Source organism: Esox lucius, chromosome 17 (assembly GCF_011004845.1).
Source record: "Esox lucius isolate fEsoLuc1 chromosome 17, fEsoLuc1.pri, whole genome shotgun sequence".
NCBI lineage: Eukaryota > Metazoa > Chordata > Actinopteri > Esociformes > Esocidae > Esox > Esox lucius.
In genome coordinates, this window is record NC_047585.1 from 14,075,829 (window position 1) to 14,101,158 (window position 25,330).

General features: G+C 39.4%; 1 protein-coding gene across 4 annotated transcripts in view; it reads right to left on the reverse strand.

Annotated features, from left to right (window-relative positions):
* Positions 1–317: 317 nt before the first annotated feature.
* camkva (CaM kinase-like vesicle-associated a) overlaps positions 318–25,330 on the reverse strand; it is a 42,517-nt gene continuing 17,504 nt past the window's right edge. For 3 of the 4 annotated variants that reach the window (XM_020055229.3, XM_010901857.4, XM_020055228.3), the window contains 10 exons: positions 13,469–13,576; positions 13,191–13,322; positions 6,922–6,996; positions 6,494–6,632; positions 6,056–6,176; positions 5,615–5,690; positions 5,358–5,494; positions 4,986–5,064; positions 2,970–3,057; positions 318–2,172 (listed from right to left, as the gene is read on the reverse strand). In XM_020055229.3, the coding sequence (XP_019910788.1) occupies positions 1,819–2,172; positions 2,970–3,057; positions 4,986–5,064; positions 5,358–5,494; positions 5,615–5,690; positions 6,056–6,176; positions 6,494–6,632; positions 6,922–6,996; positions 13,191–13,322; positions 13,469–13,563 (1,296 nt within the window). In that variant the 5' untranslated portion in view covers positions 13,564–13,576 and the 3' untranslated portion in view covers positions 318–1,818. Of the gene's footprint in view, positions 2,173–2,969; positions 3,058–4,985; positions 5,065–5,357; positions 5,495–5,614; positions 5,691–6,055; positions 6,177–6,493; positions 6,633–6,921; positions 6,997–13,190; positions 13,323–13,468; positions 13,602–25,330 lie in introns of those variants that run through there. The other variant, XM_020055230.3, reaches the window with a different exon arrangement.

Sequence of the window (25,330 nt, forward strand, 5' to 3'; positions counted from 1 at the left end):
TAACAAACCCACACCATCACACTACCCCCATCACATTTGACTGTTGGGACTGTTTGCTTTATGCCACACATTATTATAATTTAAACACTGAATTTTGTGTTTACTCGGGTGCTCGTCGTCTTATATTAAATATTGTCTGAAGATTAGAAACCATTCAGCTTGAAAATTATGCAATAATAGAGGTTAGTTAATAGAAGTTAATTTAGTAAAATAACTTGCTTTGGTCACTGAAGAAGCTCCTCTGCGTTGTGCATGAAACATGTGCGTTGTAACTTTTGAATCACTTTCATTTTATTTTAGAATAAAGTCAAGGAATACAGAGACTATGCATGATGGACATGATTTATAACACAATAAAATTTACATATACATTAGCTAAATAAATACATAATAGCATACTTTCAAATAATTAATCATACATTTACTTAAAAGAATATGTTTAAATATGAGGATTGATAAAATCATTGCTTTGTTTTGTCACACTTGATGGCTCCCACAATATTAGTCAGACAAAGTGAATTAAGAAAATATTTTCAGTTTTACAGATATTTATGGGCAAAGATAAAAAGGGCAAAAAATTGAATATGAAAGACAGGCTCTGATTGTTACATCTAGAATAAGAGAAGAGTAGGGTCTGACTATTACATCTATAATATGAAAACATTTAGGATATAACTCTTATATATAGAACATGAAAACGGTAAGATATGACTGTTAAATCTAGAACATGAAAATGGTAGGATCTGACTGTTAAACCTAGAATATGAAAATGGTAGGATCTGACTGTTAAATCTAGAATATGAAAATGGTAGGATCTGACTGTTAAATCTAGAATATGAAAGGGTAGGATCTGACTGTTACAAATATGATCCCATAGCTCTTAATTTGAGAATAACTGATGAATGTTTAATTAGAAAATCAATGAGATGAAATTGTCTGGTCATATATGCAAAAGCAATCCAACTGATCAGTCACAATTACATGATTTCAGAAAAGTGTCACAGTTTAGTACAGCAATAAGAATATTGCTTATTTAGTAGATTTACATAACACTTCGGCAGCCTTTCAGCTCAGCGAAAAGATGCTTAAAATATAAATAACACACACTTTTTTAGGCTTGACACTATCTTAAACTAATTACATCATGAGCTGCTTATTTGCTAAATGTCCAAGGCCAATACAGTATTTGAGTTGGACCAATAATTGAGCAGATATTTTCTCTTATTCCTCCCTCTACAAGGTATAAAAACAAAATATAAGAAGCTATTTGCTGCTCTTAATGATAATTTCCCACTAACGTATTGGGTATGGTACAGCAGCAATAAGATATGGACCATAACGTTACCCTCCAGGAAATGGAACCAAGGACACGAGCCATTACAAACACGTAGATGTCTAAGAAATTCAGTAAAAACAGAATTCAGATGACAATCGATCAAATGTAGATATAAAATGAAAAGTGAAGAGAGTGTGAGACTGAGATTCACTTAAAAACCAAAATAGTGGCATGTTTTTCTTGCAATTGCATTCTTTGAACAATTTTTTAAAATGATGAGTGTCCACCAAACTGGAGAGGAAAGGCCGCATATGCGCGCGAGAAGAAGCAATGCGAAAAGTGGACAGACCACAGGAACGATCACAGGATGCAGACCAACGGCTAAAGATAGAACATATATACCCTAGGAGGTGATGCTGCAATAACGCTGCAAAATGGAGGGTGGGGCGTTAAGCAGATTGCGTATCATCATGCCAGCGGCGTATTCACAGGGTGTGTTTGCGCGTGCGTGTGCATGTGCGTGCATGTGCGTGCATGTCTGTCTAGCCATTCTGATCCTCCTGTGTTTGTGGGGGTGTTTGGAAAGCTCCTGCCGAGTCTCCGTTACATCGCTCCAGGGGCTCTGCCTCTGGCTCCTCAGCAGCCAAGTTGGGCTGGGAATGCGCGGGGGAATCGGGAACGATGGTGCCAGGTGCGCTCTGTGAGTCAGGAACCTGGAGCATGACCAAGGCCTCTGTACTTGCAGCAGTAACTTCAGAAGCATCAGCTGGGGGCACTGGCGTAATGCTGGGGGTAAAAGGGCCAGTGGAGGCCCCTGGAACTGGGCTGGAAGCCAATGAGTCACTCTGTTCTGGAGCACGAAGCCTCTTCATCATGGTTGTGACCCGTACGGCTTTCTGTGAAAGTGCAATACCAGAGAAGGACATCTAATGCAGGGTTTCCCAAACCTCATCTCTGGCCCTCCCCAAGGTGTTTCATATTTTTTGTTTTTACCCTGATATGGCACCCTTCATTCAATTAATCAAAGGCTTGATAATTAGTTAACTAACTGAATCAAGTGTACTAGTTCAGTGTGAACTGTCTGGGGAGCCCGAAGGGAGGTTTGGGAAACCCTGATGTACAACCCTGTTTCCAAAAAAGTTGGGATGCTGTGTAAATGTCAAAAAAAAAAACAGAATGCTGAAAATCATTTAAACCATATATTCAATAGAATGACAATGCCAAACCATATTCTGTATGTATTACAAGCAGTAATAAAGAGTCCAGGTGCTAAACTGACCTACCTGCAGTCCAGACATTCACCAATTGAAAACATTTAGTGCATTATGAAATGTAAAATATGACAATGGAGACCCCGAACTGTTGAGCAGAAGAATGGGAACACATTTCACTTTCAAAACTACAGCAATTGGTCTCCTCAGTTCCCAAACCTTAACAGAGTATTGTTGAAAAATAGGTGATGCAACACAGTGTTGAAAATGCCCCTGTCCCAACTTTTTGGAAACATGTTGCTGTCATCAAATTCAAAATGGGCATGTATTTTTCGAAAAACCATAACACTTCTCAGTTTCAACATTTCATACTGTTTTCAATTAAATATTTGTACTTTTTAAAATAAATATATGCACAACGTTCATGCATTACTAGGTACCAGAGCTAGAAAATATGAATTTTTTCAACCCAAAAAAAGCACCTTCCACTTGGCTTTAGCAAAGTTCTTCTCTATCTGTCCACACACTCCATCTCTGATATTCTTATTGGAGGCTGCATTTCCAGAAATCCTGAAAAAATTGACAGGAATACAGAATAAAAATTTGAGTGAGATGTAGCGGATATGGGCATCGTTCAGCAGATCACTTGTACAAAGTGACCAATAACACAACGACTATCAGACACAGACACGAAGAGTGACGAATGAGGTGAGCCCCTCCCTCTTTATAAGGCACCACTAGCAAGCTATAAACTTTGTGGCTCAGAGATTCAATCTAGCCACCTAACAATAATGGTTATATGCTCCACGTGTCAGGCAACCCTCCAGGCCAGAGCCACAAACTAGTCACTTTGGCTTTAAATCCCATTTAAACATTGTGTGCTCCCGATGCTTGAATGACATTAGATTTGTCTAGCTCTTCTGTTTCCTTAGAAACATCATTGTAATTAACCAGGTAAAATGTATTATACTTGAAGCATAAGCGTTTACTCAGTGATGCGTAGGAATACAGGGTTTAAGTAATACTGATGAGAGATTCAGGAGCTGTAGTTATACTTACATCAATGAAGAGTTGCAAAAAAGATCAGAAGGGATCAAAAGGGATCAGATTGCGTGTAAAACATAAGCTCATCTGAGTCACCATTGAACCTTATTTTCTCTGACTGACTTTGCGTGTTTGGTCTCTTTGTAGTATTGATCCGCCTATGTCAGGGGTAGACAACTACAGTCATCCACAGGCTATTTTTGACAGACCGTAGGGTAATATTTATAAAAATATACACTCTGCCAATAGGCTCTGTGCACAAGCATATGGACGAACTTCTGCTTTAGCCAGATGTCAGCATATCATTTTCCGGTTTACTTAAGGCGATCACACGCGTCGCCCCAAATTTCTGTTTTTAGTAGATGTCTCCAAGACCTGCCTAAAATAAGAAATATAGATGTCCATCGAATTGTTGATGCCTGGTCCCCTGCTCCAACAAGCAAGCGGAACAAGGGACTCTACGTATCGAGTTATCTGCACAACTACGAGGGTAAGTAGTGTACTGTGGTGTGCCGGCCGGCTATCGGCTAAGCTAGTTAGCAACGTGTTCCTTTTTAGTGTAGTATTAGGCAGGACAATAGAACGCATAAGAATTCACCCTAGCCTCAAAAATAGCAAAAGAACGCTGGCTGAGCTTGAACGCTAGCACATCCCCATAGCAAGTGAATTGAAACGAACCTTCGTTCAGCCTCTTCTAACCTGAATGAAGCTTAAAATTCCATAGCCTCAAAAAAGCACCAAAACAGGTCTCCTCTTTTATTTTACTACTGTAACCTCATTTCACAACGAAACTGAAAAATAACAACTGGCATTGAGGGTAAACATCTGGTCCTATATGGTATTAATTGCGCTTAAACCTGCGTTACGTGGAAGTATATAAAAAATCGCCTTTTCTGACTATTTCTAGTCTAACGTTTGAAGTCACTGAATGGCGCAAGCCATATTTTATTAAAAAGAGGACATTCTCTTGATTAAAATGATGCCCCACTTGTACCTTGAAACTTAAATGAGTCACATACATTATATTTCTTTTTTTCCGTACAACAGCATCACTCATCTTGTTGTGAGTTTAGGTGTTTACTAATGGGGATGAGTATTAGTAAGTAAAGCGGAAACTGCAATACCGACTTCTAGACAAAAGCGGAAGCTCGTCACTATGCTGGTGCACAGAGTCTATTAACCACAACAACAAAAGAATATAAAAAATAACAATAATGTCATACCTTGATTGCACAATCCCATTACTATTTATTTTTATTTTTTCAATTAATTAAATTACTAAAATCCTAATTGTATAAAAAAAAGTTGGCCTGTGGACGCTGCATGTTGCTGACCCCTGCCATACGTGATACTTAACAGTGAAACCATTATTTGAAAGACAACCAAAACAAACAAACATACACAAACACTTGTAAAGACAGACATTGCTATGTATTTCAGCCTTGGATCCATACCATTCATGGTTGATGGCTTCCTGTGCAGTCAGTCTTTGATCCTGCTCCACTTCCATTAGACCTGCCACCAGGCTTTTTGCTGTATAAAAAAATTAGAACAATCTGTGCTTTTTCCAGTCTTGTTTCGACAGAATTTAACGCATATCTTCCATTCACCATCTTCAAGTGCAGAAACGTGAATTAATTTTGGTTTCAAAAACCAGACAAAAAGATTTGGGTTGTGATTTGTGATGCACATTCCACGTGCAAGCTATGTTGTTTACAACGGGCCAAAGGTTTTGTGTGCGACAAGTGCAGATGAGTGTCAAATGGTAAGTTTCAGCCACGCTTCAATCGGGATCATATGGAGAATTCTCTCATAGAATGTTATACCTGAGTCTGAGATATCATCCCAGTATGGTGAGTCAAACTCATAATCCCCTGACAGAATTTTGCGGAAAAGGTTTTTGTCGTGATTATCATAGTCGTCATCTTCCATATCATCGTAAAAAGGGGGATTTCCTGACAGACTGGAGAAAAGGGAAAAAATACATAGTTGATGGTCCCTGAGATGGACTATAACATCAGTCCTATATAAGCATGAAAGACGCCGCAAACTTCAACCAACTGAGGTGATAAAGACCACTCACAGAATATACATGATGACCCCGATAGCCCAGCAATCCACTGGCCTTCCATACCTCTGACGTCCCACCACTTCAGGAGCTGCAGGAGGAAAGGCAACATCCCATATAAATGAAAATATTAATTAACCTCCTGAGACCCTGTGTACGAATATGAGGACACCATGTTTTAGGCTTCCTGCACCATGTACTTCATTCTGCTTAACTTAAACCTATTGGCCTTATTAGAGGACAGTTGTCTGCACCGTGCTTAGATAGTATACTTATCAGGTCCTACTAATCCAAAATAGCTAAGAGAAATGAACAATGCATACATTATCAAAGCTCAGGTCTTAGGAGGTCAACAGAAAAATAAACCTCTAAAGTTGTCCAAATATTTGATTACTCTCATGCAAAACCCATCTGTCGCCATAAGGCTGTGGTCTGTCCTGATCCCAAGCCCCTCACCAAGGTACTCTGGGGTTCCACAGGGGTCCTTAATGAGTCCGTTCTCCAGCTTGGCAAGGTGGAAGTCGCTTATCACTATTTTTGAGTGTTTCAGGCGGTTGAAGTAAACCAAGTTTTCCAGCTGTTTGAGATAAAACAATATTTTTGGCATGTATAAAGCGAGTCACAAACATAACATACATTGCATTGCCATGTTAAAAATGATTCATGGTGCCATTTAATGTTCTCTTTTAATGCAAAGGGAGAAAAACACAATATTACAATTGTTAGGACGTCCCCGGAACATCAGGATGTTGTGTCATGATCCTCTGGACGTCCTTAATATGCCCGTTTACTGGGAAGTACTGTTTCTAATGCTGTCACTGCGCCAAGTGGGCCGGGATGTAATTACCTGTTTGAAACACCAGGTGGGAGAAGCATGCTGTGTAGGCACTTTACCTTGAGGTTCCTGTGGACGATTCTCTGGGAATGCAGATAGGCCACGGCCTCCAACACCTGTCTGACAACATTGCTGGTGTCCCTTTCTGAGTAGTAGCCTTGGTCTAAAATCCAATCAAAAACCTCTCGGCCTGTAGCTCTGCAACAAAGAATATCCAGTGAAAGCCACTGCCATGTGTGTCATTCAAATTTACAGTAGGACTTTTGCAACATTTGAGATGACAAAAGTGACATTATTCTGCAGAGTATGAAAATATACATTTCATACAGGAGTTCAGAAAGGTAAGCATGACCGGTAAAATGTGCAGAACAATGGCTATGGTTTGCACACTCCTTGAGACTGTATAATTAAGTTGGGTAGTACCACAATGACTTCGAGACAGTACAAATAAATAGCTCTAACCAATGTAAGCTTGAGTAACACTCACAGTTCCAGGAACAGGAAGTACTCCTTCCTAGTTTCAAAGACATCAACCAACTGAAGGATGTTATGATGTTTCACCCTGCGGAAAAGGGAGGCAGACGGAAACAGACAGAGGGAGAGACAGTGATACTGTATAGAAAGCAGTTATGAACATCAAGTGATGAATAGTGTAGCCAGTTCAGCCAAGAAACCAGAGTGGTAACTGGTCGGTGTTGAATCAGCTGATCTCTCCTATCACAATGTCAGATTTATACGTGTCTATTTAAACGTCAGGTTACTCAGTCTAACATGCGGATGGTCATACTAACATGGAGGTCAAATCCACCTTCCACCCCTGGCTCCACCTGTTTGGTTCTGGGTTTCCTTTGTGGGGGGGATCAGTACTGCGTACCTTGCTCATTGCCTATGAGGATTGTTATTAATAATATTACGGTGATTTTATTGTTGGTAGAATTGTATACACGATAATGTGAAGGCAATGATTTACCCCAGAGGATCAGAACTTAATGCCAAGACATTGCATGTACATTGCTGTGCATGAGTTCTCCAATAAATGGTTAAACTAATATGTGGTGTTTTCTATCTGAACAGTTTTTCCCTATGTTATTATGACCATTTGGGAATTGGAAACTTTCCCAATTTAAGTTACATTTAGATAGGGAAATGCATATGCACTTAATAATCCTACAGCCTGCTGCCATTAAGTGATATTGTATTAAGGGCTTAATGATAATATTTTGATCTGCAGTGTCTTTAGAATATATTCATAACCCTTCAAATGTGTCACACTGAATGCTGTCAGATTCGTCATACAAAATGTAACAAGAAGAAAATAACCCAAATAAACACAAAATTCAGTGTTGAAATGAAAATTGCATTTATTGAAGGAAAACTGTTATCCAACACCAACTGGCCCTGTTAAAAAAAGTATTTCCCCCCTGAAATTAGTAACCACCTTTAGCAACAAAACTGCTATCAAATGTTTTACCAAAAAAGATTAGTCTTTCACATCACTGTGGAGAATCTTGGCACACTCTTTGCAGAATTGCTGTAATTCAGCTACATTGGAAGTTCTTCAAGCATGAACTGCTTGTTTAAGGTCCTGCCTCATCATCTCAATGGGGTTAGGGCATTGACCAGGCCACTCCAAAATGTTGTTTCTTTAGAGAGATTTGGAGGCGGATTTACTCTTCTGTTTAAGATCATTGTCCTGCTGCATAGCCTAATCATGTAGACACACAGACTACTATAATGTATCTGAATAATGTTCTGTGTTTGCTTTACAGACATAAAAGGACTTTTAACTTCCAAAAAGGTTCACTTTTGACAGCTTGGGGATCATCAAATAGCTTTTTTGCAAATGTGAGACAAGTACTAATGTTTCTCTTTGTTTGCTGTAGTTTGTGCCTTAGAATCGCCCATTAATTACATTTTTGGCCAGTCTCTGACTGCTCAGACCTTAGCAGATGCTAGAGAGGCCTGTAGTTCCCTAGAAGTTGCCATGGGTATTTTTGTGACTTCCTGGCTAAGCCATCCCCTGGCCCTTGAAGGAATTTTGGTAGAAGGAAGATTCACCACTGTACTAAGTTCTCTGAATTTGGAGATAATGTCTCTCACTGTGGTTTACTGGAGTCCCAGAGCCTTAGAAATGGCTTTGTAACCTTTCCAAAATTCTATCTCAACCACTTTTTTCCTTATCTCTTCAGGGAATTTGTTTTGATTGCGGCGTGGTGCTGCTTATTGAAATCTTGTAGCCTACTTAACATTGGTGATAAGATTCTATATAAGTCATATTCAGACTTCACTAATCAAGCCTGGGTGTGTCTGCTCTAATTGAATCCAATGATCATTTAATTTGGTTAATGAGTTGATTGAGAAACAAAGGGGGCAATCAGTTTTACATGGGCCAGTTGGTGTAGGATAAATTTTTTCCTTAAAAAAATATATAATTGAAACTGAATTTCGTTTACTCTGGTTCTCTTCAACTTATATTACATTTATGAAGAAGCAAAAAAATCTGTTTGACAAATATGCAGAAATAGAGGAAATCAAGAAGAATAAAGTATTTTTAATTGAACTTTACATACATTAACCCGTAATGACAAAGCGAAAACATGTTTTTAGATATTTGTGCCATTTATTGAAAATGAAAAATGAGCTCAGATGCATCCTGTGTTTTTTGATCATTCTTGAGATGTCTGCAATATCATTGCAGTCCACCTGTTCAATCGATTGGACCTGATATAGAAAGGCACACGTGTCTATATAAGTTCTAACACTTCACAGTGCATGTCAGAGCTAAAACAAAGGAACTCTCCATAGGCCTCCAAGATAGAATCATGTCTGTGGAAGGTTATAAAACATTTTCTCAAGCACTGATTTTTTCAGGAGTACAGTGGCTCCATGTTTGTGAAATTGAATACGTTTGGAACCACCAAGACTCTCCCTAGAGCTGACCGTCCGGCCAAACTAAGTAACCAGCCAAGCAAAACCTGGGTCAGGGAGGTGACCAAGAACACAATGGCCACTCTAAGAAAGATTCAGTTTCTATGCAGAGAACTTGCCAGTAAGACAAACCATCTCTTCAGTACTCCATCAATCAGACCTGTATAACAAACCATCTCTTCAGTACTCCATCAATCAGACCTGTAAAACAAACCATCTCTTTAGTACTCCATCAATCATGCCTGTAAGACAAACCATCTCTTCAGTACTCCATCAATCAGACCTGTAAGACAAACCATCTCTTCAGTACTCCATCAATCAGACCTGTAAGACATACCATCTCTTCAGTACTCCATCAATCAGACATGTAAGACAAACCATCTCTTCAGTACTCCATCAATCAGACCTGTAAGACAAACCATCTCTTCAGTACTCCATCAATCAGACCCGTAAGACAAACCATCTCTTCAGTACTCCATCAATCAGACCTTGATGGTAACCACTCCTAATGGAAGCCACTTCTGGGTAAAAGGCATTTGACGTGCCTCTTACAGGACATTAGGTGTGTTTACACTGTACTTTAGCTCAGGGCCAAGCAAGTGCTCAAGAAGCCTTTTCACACTGCATTGTTCTAAGCCCTGGGCTATTAGTGTTCACAGAAGAGTTTGTTAACCCTGGGCTAAGGTTTAACCCTAGGCTAAGGATTCACCCTTGTATTCCTAAGCCCTGGGCAAACAGACAAATATGACACAATACAATTTTACATTCTATGATAAGCTACAAATGTTACGTTCCCTTTGGAATGCGAATAATGTCACAGTACATGACTGACACACAATCAATGCTACGCTACCATTATTCAATTAATGACTTTGTGATATCAAAATGCCCACCCTGTCGCTTTAAAACTATACAAAGAAAGTGAAAAACATTGGTCAACCTTCATTCTTTCGACATATTTGCTAGATTTACAACCACAACAAGCTACAATAACTATTTCGCTAAGATTTTGCAGGTATATTGAAACAACAAAAGTTTGCAGAGTGAAAGGACCGAAACAGAATTACGGAGCTGTTAGTAACGGCACACATCAACAGCGTAGGTAAATTAAGTAAAAGGTTTTGTGATTGGATAATAAACGTTCTTTGCTTTTGTTCTTGACCCCGTTTCGGTCCTAACCCTGCTCCGTCGGTCCTAACCCTGCTCCGTTGGTCTTAACCCTGCTCCGTCGGTCCTAACCATGCTCCGTCGGTGCTAACCCTGCTCCGTCGGTGCTAACCATGCTCCGTCGGTGCTAACCCTGCTCCGTCGGTGCTAACCCTGCTCCGTCGGTGCTAACCCTGCTCCGTCGGTGCTAACCCTGCTCCGTCAGTGCTAACCCTGCTCTGTTGGTGCTAACCCTGCTCCAGAGCAAGGGTGAGGCTAAGACTAAGGGTGGTGCTGGCCCACTTCAAAATATGCAAGTGTGAACACCCCTTAGCCCTGGGCTTAGGAGCCTCTTAACCCTAGGCTAAAGTGCAGTGTGAACACGCCTAAACTTCCACATTTTGAAGTGGGCTAGCACCAAGAACAAAAGCATAGAATGTTTATTGTCCAATCACAAAAGCTGCACATTGCCATTACCAACACTGTAGCTCTGTTTGGTCTTTTAACTCTAACTTTTGTCTCAAAATATGTAGAAAAACAAAAGGTCAAACTAATGCCTCCTGGTTATGCAAAGTCTTTGGTCGTCTTGCATGAACCGCACGTTTGAGATCTCCCCAGAGTGGCTCGATGATATTAAGGTCAGGAGACTGTGATGGTCACTCCAGAACCTTCACTCCAGAACCTTCACCTGTAACCATTGAAGGTCAACTTGGCCTTTTGCTTAGTGTCATTGTCGTTCTGGAAAGTCCAAGAGTCCCATGTGCAGCTTACATGCAGAAGAATGCAAGATGTCTGCCAGTATTTTCTGATAGCATGCTGCATTCATCTTGCCATACATTTTCACAAGATTCCCCTTGCCTTTAGAGCTGACACACCCCCAAAACATCAGTGAGCCACCACCATGCTTCACAGTGGGGATGGTATTCTGTTCTCTATAGGCCTTGTTGATGGGTTGTGACCATAAAGCTCTATTTTGGTCTTGTCAATCCAAAAGAAAATGTGCCTGAAGCTGTGAGTCTGTCAAGGTGTTGTCGGGCATATTGTAACCAAACTTTTTTGTGGCATTGGCGCAGTAAAGGCTTCTTTCTGGCAACTCGACCATGCAGCTCATTTTTGTTCAAGTATCGTCGTATTGTGCTCCTTGAAACAACTACACCATCTTTTTCCAGAGCAGCCTGTATTTCTCCTGAGGTTACCCGTGGGTTTTTCTTTGTATCCCAAACAATTCTTCTGGCAGTTTTGGCTGAAATGTTACAATTCCTACCTGTACCTGGCTTGGTATCAAGATATCCTCAAATCTTCCACTTCTAAATATGTGATTGAACAGTACTGAATGGCATTTGCAAGGCTTTGGATATCTTTTTATATCCTTTTCCATCTTTATAAAGATCCATTACCTTGTTACACAGGTCTTTTGACAGTTCTTTTCTGCTCCCCATGGCTCAGTATCTAGCCTGGTCAGTGCATCCACGTGACCGTTAACAAACTCATTGATTATTTAAACACACTATACACACTAATTGCAATTTTAAAAGCCACAGGTGTGGGAAATTCACCTTTAATTTTCACCTGTGTGTGTCACCTTTTGTGTCTGTAACAATGCCCAACATTCAAGGGTATGTAAACCTTTGATCAGGGCCATTTGGGTGATTTCTGTTATCATTATGATTTAAAAAGGAGCCAAACAACTATGTGATAATAAATGGCTTCATATGATCACTATCCTAAAATTAAAGACAGTTCTTTTCAAGATCAGTCATATATTCAGTCATATAGACAAAAAAATTAACGGCGTTAAGCATGTTTCATAAATCGCATGCCTTAATGCGTTAATTTTGAGAGCCCTAATAATAATCCAACGTTTTCCAGTGGAATTTCCAACCTGATCTCACTGGATTACGTAAACTATTATATGTATATCTCTGGCATCTGATTTTGTATGATATGTTACGTTAGGTTACATTACAATATGCTACCAAAACATTTAATACATTACCACTTGGCTATAACGTAACATATTTTATGAGTGTTATTAAAACGTGCCATATATATTACATAAAACATCCAAGCTGTGTCTTAAACCGGCAACATCTAGCTCTGCCGGTAGACATCCTACCCACTGCTCCATACAGGGACAACCGGTTTCAGTGGACGAGTAATGGCCTTACCAAAGTCGCTACAATATGTAATGAACCGTAACTAACGTTACAGTTAGCGTTAGGTATCACAGAACTAGGGTTAAGGTTTGGGTTAATATTTGGGGTAAGCTTATAAAACAAAAATCTTTACAGTTTGGCTAGGGATCAATCCACTGGGGTTAAAGTTAGTTATCACAGCACTGGGGTTTAGGTTAGAGTTAAGGTTTGGGTTATGGTTAGAAAGAAAATGACATGTAACATATTGATCTGCCCTATGTAACTTCACTACTCGCCGCCCCTTACAGCATCTCCCTATTTGGAGCTGTGGGTAGTGCACCTGTCTGTGGAGCTGAAAGACGCAGGTTTGAAGCACTGCCTGCCAATCATTCTTTTTTCTTACGGATTATTACTCTAACGTTACTTCACCTGACATAATATATCTTACAAATTTAGACTGTCAAATATTTTTGTATAATACTTTATGTATTCCAATGAGACCAGGTTGGGGATTTCATTCATGCATGAAAAACTTAATTTCACTCACATTTTCAAGATCAGGATCTCATTCTTGGCAGCTTTTCTCACTTTCCTCCCATCCTTTTTCAGAAACTTTTTACAGGTGAACATTTTGAGTGTGTTTTTGTCCTTCGCTCTGAAGATCTCACAGAACTCCTCCCTAAATAAGAACCACACAGATTTTTTTATTTATTTTTATAACTGATGCATCAATTTAATAGAAATATATGCTTTCACTATCTAGTCATGGTTTCTGAATACAGAATGTAGGAATAGACGTGCTGAGCATTGTAAAGAAATACTTACGATTTCACAATTTGTCCAAGGTCATATTTATCGGTGACCTCTGAGGGATTGTTATAATCCTTCTTCTCCCCAGGTGTCAGACAGCCAAATGGCATGGCAGCTCCTACCCTACACAAGAAACACACAACAACCCCTGTCAAAAAGATAGAGCACACTGCTGCTGCAGTACACATTGGGGTTATAGTATAAGTTCCATATATATATTAACAACAGAATAGCAGCACCATGACATGGGCCTATAGTATATTATTACTACAATGTTCGTGTGTTGTATCAACTGCAAGAAGGACCACTGCAATGCGTAAATTTTTCAGTAAATGTACTATTGTTGCAGCTGAAAAATGAATCCCTCACATAGCTGCTGTTGTTTCAAAGTCCACTTGGCTGAACATGAGTGTATCAATACTCCATTTGGCTGAGGTTAAATAGGACCACGTCTGGCATTTTGTTAGAGGTATCTAGAATGTAGCTTGGCATTGTGCTCGAGTTACCTAGAATGTTCCTTGTCATTAACAAATTGCAGGAATCGGAAGAGATCAAGAGTCCCAATCAAGGTGCAGACCAAACAAATCAATGCTTCCAATCCATGCACACATTAGGCAGAGTAGCAGCATGCAATTCTTCATGTGTTTATCGAATACACCAGTAATTATCTTAATTGGGCAGTTTGGGCTCAACGTTATAATGACTTTGATTAACAGCTTTAGGGAACATTGTAATTTGTATTCCATTGAACCTTGAGAGTAACTGAATGAATTCCCATTCACCCACTCAAAATAGCTTTCTCTTCAGTATTCTAGAATGCTTGTTTCTTTTCACTTAACAGTGAGTCAGCCAGCCCTGTACTGACATTGTAGCTGAAATCTTTGTCTGCTCTGTGAGACAACTCTGTGAGACTCGTTGAGTCAACTATGTTAGACTACTCTGAGACTAGGTGAGATGAATCTGAGACAGCTTGGAGAAAACTCTGTGAGACAACTCAATGTGAGCCTATTTTGAAAGGATGCACAGCAGTGAGGAATGCAAGGGAGAAAAAGATGCATCTAATAAAAGACAAGCTATTAAATGTTTCAATGTATTACTACCAATGTAATCTCTGGCACATCACTTCGAATTTCATGAATTCAGGATAGGATTTTTCTGTTCTAACTCACTGAGTTTTTATTCAGTCTGATCGTTAGATGTAAAGTGATTCGATTGTCTTTGATTTAGAAACAAAGAAGAAATAAAGTGTACAAAACAAAATGCTTTATTTAGCCTTGAGACTATTCACATATCAGCGGTAGCAGTAGTAATTGTTCTTTCTGAAGAGAGCGTACAGTTCCCTGAATGCATGCAATATGAATGTCCTCTTTGGATGGGTGTCTGGCTGCTAAACAATCCTGTTGATTTGGCAGAGTGAAATACAGTGGGTGGAGGAGAGGGGATTTGACTAAGGTGACATCTCAGAGGAGCCATCAGTCACGTCCCTATTATGAGAAGAAAATGGATGGTTTATCTCTGGTGGAAAATCAATGAGAGGTTTCACTCTGTGGTAGAGGAAATTAACACGTTCATTAGGAAGAACCATGAATAAAGAAACAATGGAAAAATAAAACAATGGAAAAAAAGATGAACAACAAATGAAGCATTTGGAAAAATGAAGCAAAGTTGTTCTAACCTTGTGTAACAAATAATAAGGTGCAAATACAGTTCACAAATGCAAACCAAATGCATTATTTCAGCAATACGAAAATGTATAATTAAAAATACATCAATGAAAATTAAGCAATTGCATAGGAAGCAAATAATGGTAAAGATTAATTAATTTGATTGTGGAACAATCTTGTTTTTGGTATACACTTTTTCATTTAACTGACATTCACACCTAACACATTTTCTTTTGACAACACAGAAAAATCAGCCATGAATTAAGAGGCATCTGCTCTGTACAGTGGGAAAAGGAACCTTACAGTGACCTAATGGCTGGTAGCAGGTGAATGGTACATCAGGACTGACAAACAGATCATTGATTATGGTTCCAGTCAGAAATGCGAGGACATCTCCAGTGTTTGTGATCTATAACCTATGCTAAGCATTTAAAAATGGTGCTTTTGAACACCCCTCATGGGATTAATGAGCATTAGGCAAATGTTAAACTGACTCTAAAGCTAAAGACCATGGGGCTTAAAGTAATAACTTCCTCTCATATATGTGAAATGTAAGACCTTGTAGCCATTTAAGATCAACAAGAAAATTAAGAAAGTTTATTATCACATTAACTTCTCTATCCTGAGCTGAAGCTGGTTCCTCCACTAGCAAGAACATGTGATAGAACACACTTCATTTTCCCCCCAAGCCCTCCCAGAATAGCACTTTGAGCTGGGATAGCAGACTGAAGTCTCATTTCAGTCAGAATGACTGCATCTGGAAAATATATAATTCTAATAAAAACACAATAGCCAGAGCCATTAGCAATCCACACAGTCGACACTGGCAGGTTTTTATGTTGTTGTCACGAGAGCTTTCAAATAATTGATTAAATTCCCTGTGCTGAGTTCTTCAACACTGCTGAATCCAGCAGCGGCAGCTGCACTGCCTGCGCTGATTCGAAGTGGAGCGGGCAATATCTTTGACTGACCTGTAGACTAGTAGTAATGAGCCAGAGAGGGAGATAACGAAGCCTGTGCAGTGAAGAGAAGAAGGTCGTGAATCAATCATCTTCAGGGGAATGAAACACAGAGGAGAGGAGGCGAAGTGTAGTGTAGGCCACAGTGGGACTCATTAAGATGACTCCTGGATCAGGTCTCTGGAGATGCAAACTGCCTGACTTGCTGAATGAACAGCAGCATTTATACAGCTTCACCTCATGCAACTCAGTTACTGAAACCAATGGGCCATTTGTTTTGTGCTGTCATGTGTCCTGCAACATTACTGATATAATTTTTGTTTGATTCATCTATATCTGTCTGTCAAAATATAGTGATACTAGTCAATTGTATATGACAGACCTATTCCAAGGCATAGGCCTGTTCCATGTTCTATTTCATGCAACTTCTGTCATGCACATTGACCCGTAGGGCTTCACAAGCCTTATACTTTAATAATGCACTGTGGATATGTATACCAATTTCAACAAGTAGATGTGAAAGTAGTAGTCACCAGCCAATACAGGTCCCAGTAATATATCACCCATTTTGTATGATTTTTCTTTCTGGTGTTCAAATGATATAATATGGTTAATATCAGATTCAGAAAAAAACTATAATATGGATTCGTTCTGCTTAAGATCCCACAGTGCATCTTAAAATATAGTCTCTATACAGCTGTCACTGTGACTTTTGACAGCTTTCCTCACCGTGCATACTGTGGATTTTCTCCCCTCAGGATTAGCAGTCTCAGTAATGCTGTCTTCATCACTGCTTATCATCAGCTCACATGTGATTAACCTACACCATTAAAAAGTGTAGTAATCCTCAGACAGGCAGGTCCTGTTAGACCACCCTCCTGAAAACTTCACCTTCCTGAAAACCTCACCTTTCTGACAACCTCACACTTACCTCAAATTCTTATCACACATTTACCTCACCTTGCTGGTGTACTCACACTTACCTTATCTCACCCTATTGACAACCTCGTGCTTACACTCACCGAGCACTTCATTAGGCACATCTATCTGTCAGGTAGCTAGCCCTTTTCCCCCCATCCGCTTTAATGTATGAAGTGTTGTGCCATTAGGGATGCCCTTCTGATCACCTCTGTTGCAAAGAGTGATTATTTGAATATTTGGGGCCTTTCAGTTAGCTTGAACAAGTCTGGCCATTCTGTTCTGATTTTGCTTATTAACAAGCTGTTTTTCCCACAGAACTGCTGCTCACTGTGTTTTTGTTTATCACACCATTCTCTGTAAACTAAAGAGACTTTAGTTTGCGAACATCCCAGGAGGTCAGCTGTTTTTGAGATGCTGGAACCACCTCATCTAGCAGCAACATCATACAACTGTCAAAGTTAATTATATTATGTGTCTTCCCTATTCTAATGTTTGGTCAAACAACAACTAAACCAATTGCAGTCATGTGCTGGTGTTCCTACTGAAGGTGGGTGAGTGATTATATGTTACCTCACCTTCCTGAAAACCAAACAATTATCTAGCCTCACCTTCCTGACAACCACACTCATTGCCTCACCTTCCTGACAACCACACAATTATCTAGCCTCACCTTCTTGACAACATCACTTATATTACCTCACCTTCCTGACAACCACACAATTATCTAGCCTCACCTTCCTGACAACCACACTCATTGCCTCACCTTCCTGACAACCACACAATTATCTAGCCTCACCTTCCTGACAACCACACTCATTGCCTCACCTTCCTGACAACATCACTTATATTACCTCACCTTCCTGACAACCACACAATTATCTAGCCTCACCTTCCTGACAACCACACTCATTGCCTCACCTTCCTGACAACATCACTTATATTACCTCACCTTCCTGACAACCACACAATTATCTAGCCTCATCTTCATGACAACCTCACACGTACCTCTGCTTTCTAACAAACTCACAATTACCATACCTTACTTCACCTTCATACCAACCTCAGACTTATCTTATTGACAACCTCATAATTAACTTATCCCAACCTCAGGAAGATCGGGTAGTTGCCCTAAACTTCAGGACACTACTACTTCTGCAGTACCTGCAGAGGGCATTACAAAGGGGTTGATGATCAAATACTGTATGATACTTGCACTTTTTGCAGCGAATCAGATCTGCATTGGGGGACCCTAGATCTTTAAGTGGGTCAAATCTGTGAAAACCTCACTCCATGGGTTTTGGATTAGATCGACCACATCAATTCCCAAATGTTTGCCTTGGAGGTATTAGCTTTATGAACTTCTTTTTCTTTGGCATTCCTTTGGCAGCTTCACAGCAACACATGCAGGGGTACGTTTATATCTGTAATCCTCTGTCAGCTAGCAACACACTGATCCTAGCATTCATATTCCACATTCTAGGTGGCTGTATAACAGAGATAATGAAAGAGCAGTGCCGGCAGGTTTGCCAGCAAATTTTCATAAGCTGCTTGTGTGTGAATACATTCATGTTTGTTCTTACCTTTTACTCCTTCCATACATACCCTAAAATAAGCCTCAGCAAATGTGTTTCTGGCAGCTCTATAGCATGAATGGTGAGTACATGAGGCTAGTATTGCCAAATGTAGGCTACACTGTATGTCTTTGCACTGGCAGCTGGAGACTAGAGATGTAGCCTCGCCTAAAGCAGTAGCATATCTGGTATTTGTCAGTTTTGCAGCAGCAGAGCCCGTTCTTCACCCTGAAGCAGTACCAAGCTACGGTCCCACACTGTACAGATCCTGCTGGCATACATCCTACTCTCAACCCAAATGTTCTGTCTTTTATCAGCCATAATATTGAGCCCGGTGGCAAGAGTCCAGTTCCAACAAAGTCCTGCTGGGACAACACATGCTGTTCTTCCATAATGAGTTATGAACACCTAACTAATGACATCATCACAGGGATTAACGCCTTATTCAGTAAACAGAGGACCAAAGTGTTGTGAACTGTTTGTTGATAGGGCCTGACTATAGAAAGACTTTCAGTTTACTTATATCCTTATTTTACCAGACAGAGGACATTTAACACAACAACCAGGGGAGCACTTAAGGTGAACTGCTAAGGGACAGAACAACAAATCTTTCACCAGCACACAGGAATTTGATCCAGTATCCTTTCATTTACTGGTCAGATGATTTAACCACTAGGCTACCTGCTGCCCCTGATTGAGGTCAGCTGGAGTGATGGGGTGTCCCAAAAGACCAGCCAGAGGGATCAGTTTCACTTTTCCCCTCCCCTTAAACAAGATTTTTCATTGTTTTCATTCCTCCTCTCCCTGTGGTGGATATTTATTGGTATGTGTTGCTTCCAATCCAATCAATATTTCAGTAAGTGCTTCCTCAGCACTTTATAGGACACTTCAGGGGGAATATTTGTTTTATATATATATAGTCGAGACTCTGATATATGATATATGCCCAATGGATAATAATGCAGATACTTCGAAAAACACAATATGTAATTAGTAGCTAAACATGTTTTGTGATCATTTAAGTGTATAGTATCATTTTCCTGTAGACAGTATGCACTGAGAGCCTCCCATGACAGCAATTTCCCAAAGCACTAAGACGATCGTAAGATTTTATCAGTGCGTTTCCCGAAAGCATAATTACCTAAGTGACATGTTACATTGCACGTTAATTAACAAATACTCCGGACCACTCCTTAGTCCATCCTAACAGACACTTTGCGTTTTTTGTGAAATAGCGCCTCCCTCAACAAGCAAGGAGTGGTCGCAAACAGTTAATATTAAGGCAATACAAATATCAAAAACAGTTTTATTTTAGACTAATTTATATAGACAAATTATATAGTAAATGCATGAGTCGTTGTGAATGTAACTGAATGCAACTGTCAACTGAGGATAAAGAAAAATATGTAAAACAATAAATAATTGAGAAAGTGTTCAAAATGAACGTTCACAAGTCTGAATCCCCGCATCGTAGGCTACTGATTAGCTACTATCTTGGACCGATCGGTGCTGGTGACTCCCTACCGCGTCAAGAAGAACAGTGATCTGAATGCTTGTTTTCTCTTGCGTTCCATTTTTATTTCAAACTATTAGAATGGATTTTTCCAACTATTTTTTATGTTCACAGTTAACCAATCATGTGTTGATTGCTATGTGACTTAACATAGATTTTAGCTACCGGAGAACTGATCATTTGATGTCACGTGATATATTACCGTAGGTTGATTGGCTTAAATCCACCCCATTTGTTGGATTTGTTTCGTCCACCCTAAAATTCACTACTAATTTGAGTTTTACATTTTCCTATTGATGCCTAAGTAGTAGTAGAATACATCGCTAGCTATATTATGCTTCTGATAAGTAATCAAGCTCTATCAAAATATTTTTTATATTTCGAGAGAAATGTATTCTATCGCATGTATTCTATATTTTAAAGGGTATTCATAGCCTAATTCCATTCCAAACGACCTTAATGTGGCACTTACGATGCACGTTATAAAGAGCGACGTACCTGATGGTTTGGGAAACAGGCCTAAAGTCTATAGTAACAAAGTCCATCTTGAGGCTACGTGCATCGTTACACTGTCGTAAGTGCCACGTTATCGGGAAACTGGGCCCCGTCGATTACAACTGAGATTAAGCGATTAATCTGATAACAAGATATGATTAAATGCAAAGGTTTTATTTATTATGTATATATACACAAAAATCTTGCACAATGGTCTCTTTAAAACAACTTAAAATGGCAGTAATTAAATATATAATAAATAAATGATATTCATATGCATACTGTACAGCAACATATGCTTTACAGAACCGTTATAATCTTTAATTTCAAATGTACTATTATGAAACTGTTTTGATGAATAAAAGAGAAAACAATGTAAAATCAGATGCTAAAATACCACAAAAAAGTATACGTGTTGGAATTTAACATGATGAAGAATAAATAAAGGAAAGACATTGTTGAGAATCTTTTGACAGGCAGCTTTAAAAAATTTATTATAGCTAACTTCATTCCTCAACTTAAAGCATTATATTTAGATATTTGCTAACGTTTAGTTGGAGTGCCTCTAAGAAAACAGAGTGGTCCATCCTTTTTTGTTAAGTTTTACAACATCATCAGTACTCATAGATTTTGAAAAAAGATGGACAACTCTGTATTTCTCAGAGGCAGAACACAGTTTCTGCCGAACTCCAAAAGAACAGGCCATGAGAGTCTGTAGCACACAGAAAACATCCTTATATTTAATTAAATTGAGTTTGGGTTTGACTGGCAATGCATTTTGCTCAAAGTTCCTGAGACACTAATGGTATGATCCATCACAATCGTAGTGTTTTCTTATCGTGCTAGACGGTAAGCCAGCTCCTTGCGCCCACCAGTTAAGTGGTGCTAATGCAAACGTAATGTTAATCCACTATAAAACATGTTTTACTTAAACACTTCGCTAGCATGAACTGCTCGACTGTTAACTAATTCCATGAACTCAAGTAGCCAACCGATTTAGTGGTGCTGTATGATATGTGGATGAATCTCATTATTGGTCAAAATTTTTTTTGCTGCGTCTCATGCAGATCCCACTAATTGATAATTAAATCCGGTACCAATTCTTTTTTTTATTGTTGTGGTTATGAATTTGAACTGATTAGTTGTTGCAGCCCTAGATCCTGAGTGATGGGTCCATGACAACTACTACCTGCCTCGGAGTCATTAATCTACAGGGATTTAAAGTCATTGCAGTATCTGATCTGTTCTCCTAACTAATGGCATCAAACGTCACCCCTGTACAAAAAAGGGTTCTGAACAGTGTTATCTGGGGAACAACTGAATGAATATGTCTATTCTGGTTCCTCCTATATGACAGCAGCACAGTTTTGTTGGGGAAGGAAAATGTATGCAGTTCTGAATGCTAATTTCAAAGTTGAAGGTGGCGGTTGTATGTAATCTGTTTATGTTGGCCTACTATAAATGAGTCAAGAAGACAACAACAAACAAGCTCTGGATGACAGTGCCGGTCTGGTGGGGCCATGGATAAGACTGAAGCTGAGTCCCTTGTGAGTCTGACTTTTTGAATCCAGGGCCATGTCACTTTTGAAAATCTGATTTTTAAATGTCACATAACACAAGCATACTGTGACAGACAAACATGCACCAACACAGACACGTACACACACAGAGACACCAAATGAGCTTATATAACTGCTTAATAATGACACGGCCCCCTGTGACACTTTGTTCTACAATCCCATTATGGTCTCTCTATGCAGCACTTGTTCTAATAGTGAAGTGTTGGATCAGGGATCACGTTTAAAAATGGTTTCACGTCTGAACAAGAGGACAGAAACAATATCCATTGTTATATTCTATTCCCCACCCCAGGAAAACAGTATTCTAATTTGATTTCAGCAAACAACACAATTGTGTGACACAGCATAATTTGTGGTGATACTGACATAGTTAATAGAAATGCTGATTAGCATAATGCATAAACATTCATAAGACTTTGCTGCGCTGTCTGAGCCCTACATGTGTGCCAATGCTGAATCATGAATATGCAAAAAGCCTTGTCACAAACACTGTGGAGACAAACAAGTAAAAAAAAAAAAATCAAAGAATCTCCTTAACAGTAATATCAATAGTCTGGAACATACAGGATTGACAATCACACAACTATAATGCTGAATATATTGGGATATGGTATATTATCAAATCTTTAACACAACATTCTTTAGACATACTCTGTTATTTGAGGTCATATGCAATCTAAATTACTTTGTGTTTAGCACTGAAAAGAGATGGATATCCCACAGAAAAAGGGAAATCATTTTCATTTTACATTCATCTTTAACACATTTACAGTGGCATTCACCTTTGTCCGAAGCAATTTGCATTAGTGATTGCATACATTTAAGAACCAATACTACTTTTAAATTGTTCTGGTAATGGGGAAGGAGAAGGGAAGCTGGAGATGATTATGTATCTGAAATGGTATGAGGTCCAGATTGGAAACTTTACCAGGAAACAATGATTTACAACAGCCTTACTCTTACGATGGGTGCCTTTCAATGTATAGTGACCACAGAGTCACGAAATCCATTCAACGTCCAACTGGAAAGAAGATACCCTACACAGGGCCATATCCCAATTCAGATTTTGAAATACAATCTGAAAATGTCGTCAACTCACTTGCTAAAGTGAACAAAACAGCACATTTGAAACAGGTTTCAGTTTAAAGGTTGCATTTTTTCAATAGAGGGAATCATTTCAAAATGATAACAGTCTGCTCCCCATTTGAGGCCAGGGACGTGATTCAGTTGCTGATATATTGTTTTCTAGTGCTATTGAAAGAGTATTGAATGGACTGAAGTCAGTTTGAGAGAACTGCTTTTACAAGGACTGTCTATATGAGGGTAAATGGCTTGAGAGACAGATGTTAACTCTTTAAAGCAGGTTTCTAGTGATGAGCTTTCATACATTTTACAATTAATTGGTTTATGTCTGGTACATTAATGACTTGTTGGATTATATACTGTCAGGGTTGATTATTGGTTATTTGCGTTATCTTCTGTCAGGGTACATCATTGGTGTATGTTCTGTCAGGGTACATCATTGGTGTATGTTCTGTCAGGGTACATCATTGGGATATGTTCGGTCAGGGTACATCATTGGTGTGTGTTCTGTCAGGGTACATCATTGGGGTATGTTCTGTCAGGGCACATCATTGGGGTATGTTCTGTCAGGGTACATCATTGGTGTATGTTCTGTCATGGTACATCATTGGGGTATGTTCTGTCAGGGTACATCATTGGTGTATGTTCTGTCAGGGTACATCATTGGGATATGTTCTGTCAGGGTACATCATTGGTGTATGTTCTGTCAGGGTACATCATTGGTGTATGTTCTGTCAGGGTACATCATTGGGGTATGTTCTGTAAGAGGCAATTGCTGACTGATTGTGGCATGTTCTGTCAAAATCCAATATTGACTGGATGGGTTATATTCATTGAGGGTCCATTGCTAACTAATTGGGTTGTTCTGTGATGGGCCATTACAGACTAGTTGTCTTTTATTCTGGGGGTCCATTATTGACTGATTGGGTTCAGTCGAGCATGTCCTGTTAGGGTCTATTACTGATTGTTTTGGGTAATGTTCTCTGAGAGTCTAACTGGTTATTGTATGTTCCGTCAGGATCCTTTACTGACTGACTATATTCATTGAGGGTCCATTACTGATTGATTGGGTTACGTTCACTGAGGGTCCATTACAGACTGATTTTGGTTGTTCTGTCAGGATCCATTACTGACAGATTAGGTTATATTCATTGAGTGTCCATTGCTGACTGATTGGGTTGGGTTCTGTGAGGGTCCATTACAGACTGATTGGGTTAGGTTTTGTAAGGGTCTATTACTGACTGATTGGGTTATGTTCTTTGAGGGTCTGTTACAGACTTATTGGATTATGTTCCCTGATGGTCCCATTACTGACTGATTGGGTTATGTTCTTTGAGGGTCTGTTACAGACTTATTGGATTATGTTCCCTGATGGTCCCATTACTGACTGATTGGGTTGTTTTGTGATGGTCCATTACTCACTGATTGGGTTGTTTAATGATGGTCCATTACTGACTGATTAGTTCTGTGAGGGTCTATTACTGACTGATTGGGTTATGTTCTTTGAGGGTCTGTTACGGACTGATTGGATTATGTTCCCTGAAGGTCCCATTACTGACTGATTGGGTTGTTTTGTGATGGTCCATTACTGACTGATTGGGTTGTTTAATGATGGTCCATTACTGACTGATTAGTTCTGTGATGGTCCATTACTGACCGATCAGTTCTGTGAGGGTCCATTACTGAGTGATTGGGTTATGTTCTGTGTGGGTCCATTACTGATTGATTGGGTTATTTTCTGTGTGGGTCCATTACTGAGTGATTGGGTTATGTTCTGTGAGGGTCCATTACTGAGTGATTGGGTTATGTTCTGTGTGGGTCCATTACTGAGTGATTGGGTTATGTTCTGTGTCGGTCCATTACTGAGTGATTGGGTTATGTTCTGTGTCGGTCCATTACTGAGTGATTGGGTTATGTTCTGTGAGGGTCCATTACCGAGTGACTGAGATTCCTAATTCATAATTGACGGCTTGTTTCAGCAACCCCCCTCATAATAGGACCTACAGCTGGCCAAAAGTTCTCTTGTAATATTTCAAAAATGTTGTTAACAACTTTTATAGGCATCAATTAATTTGCTTTACCTTTCTCACT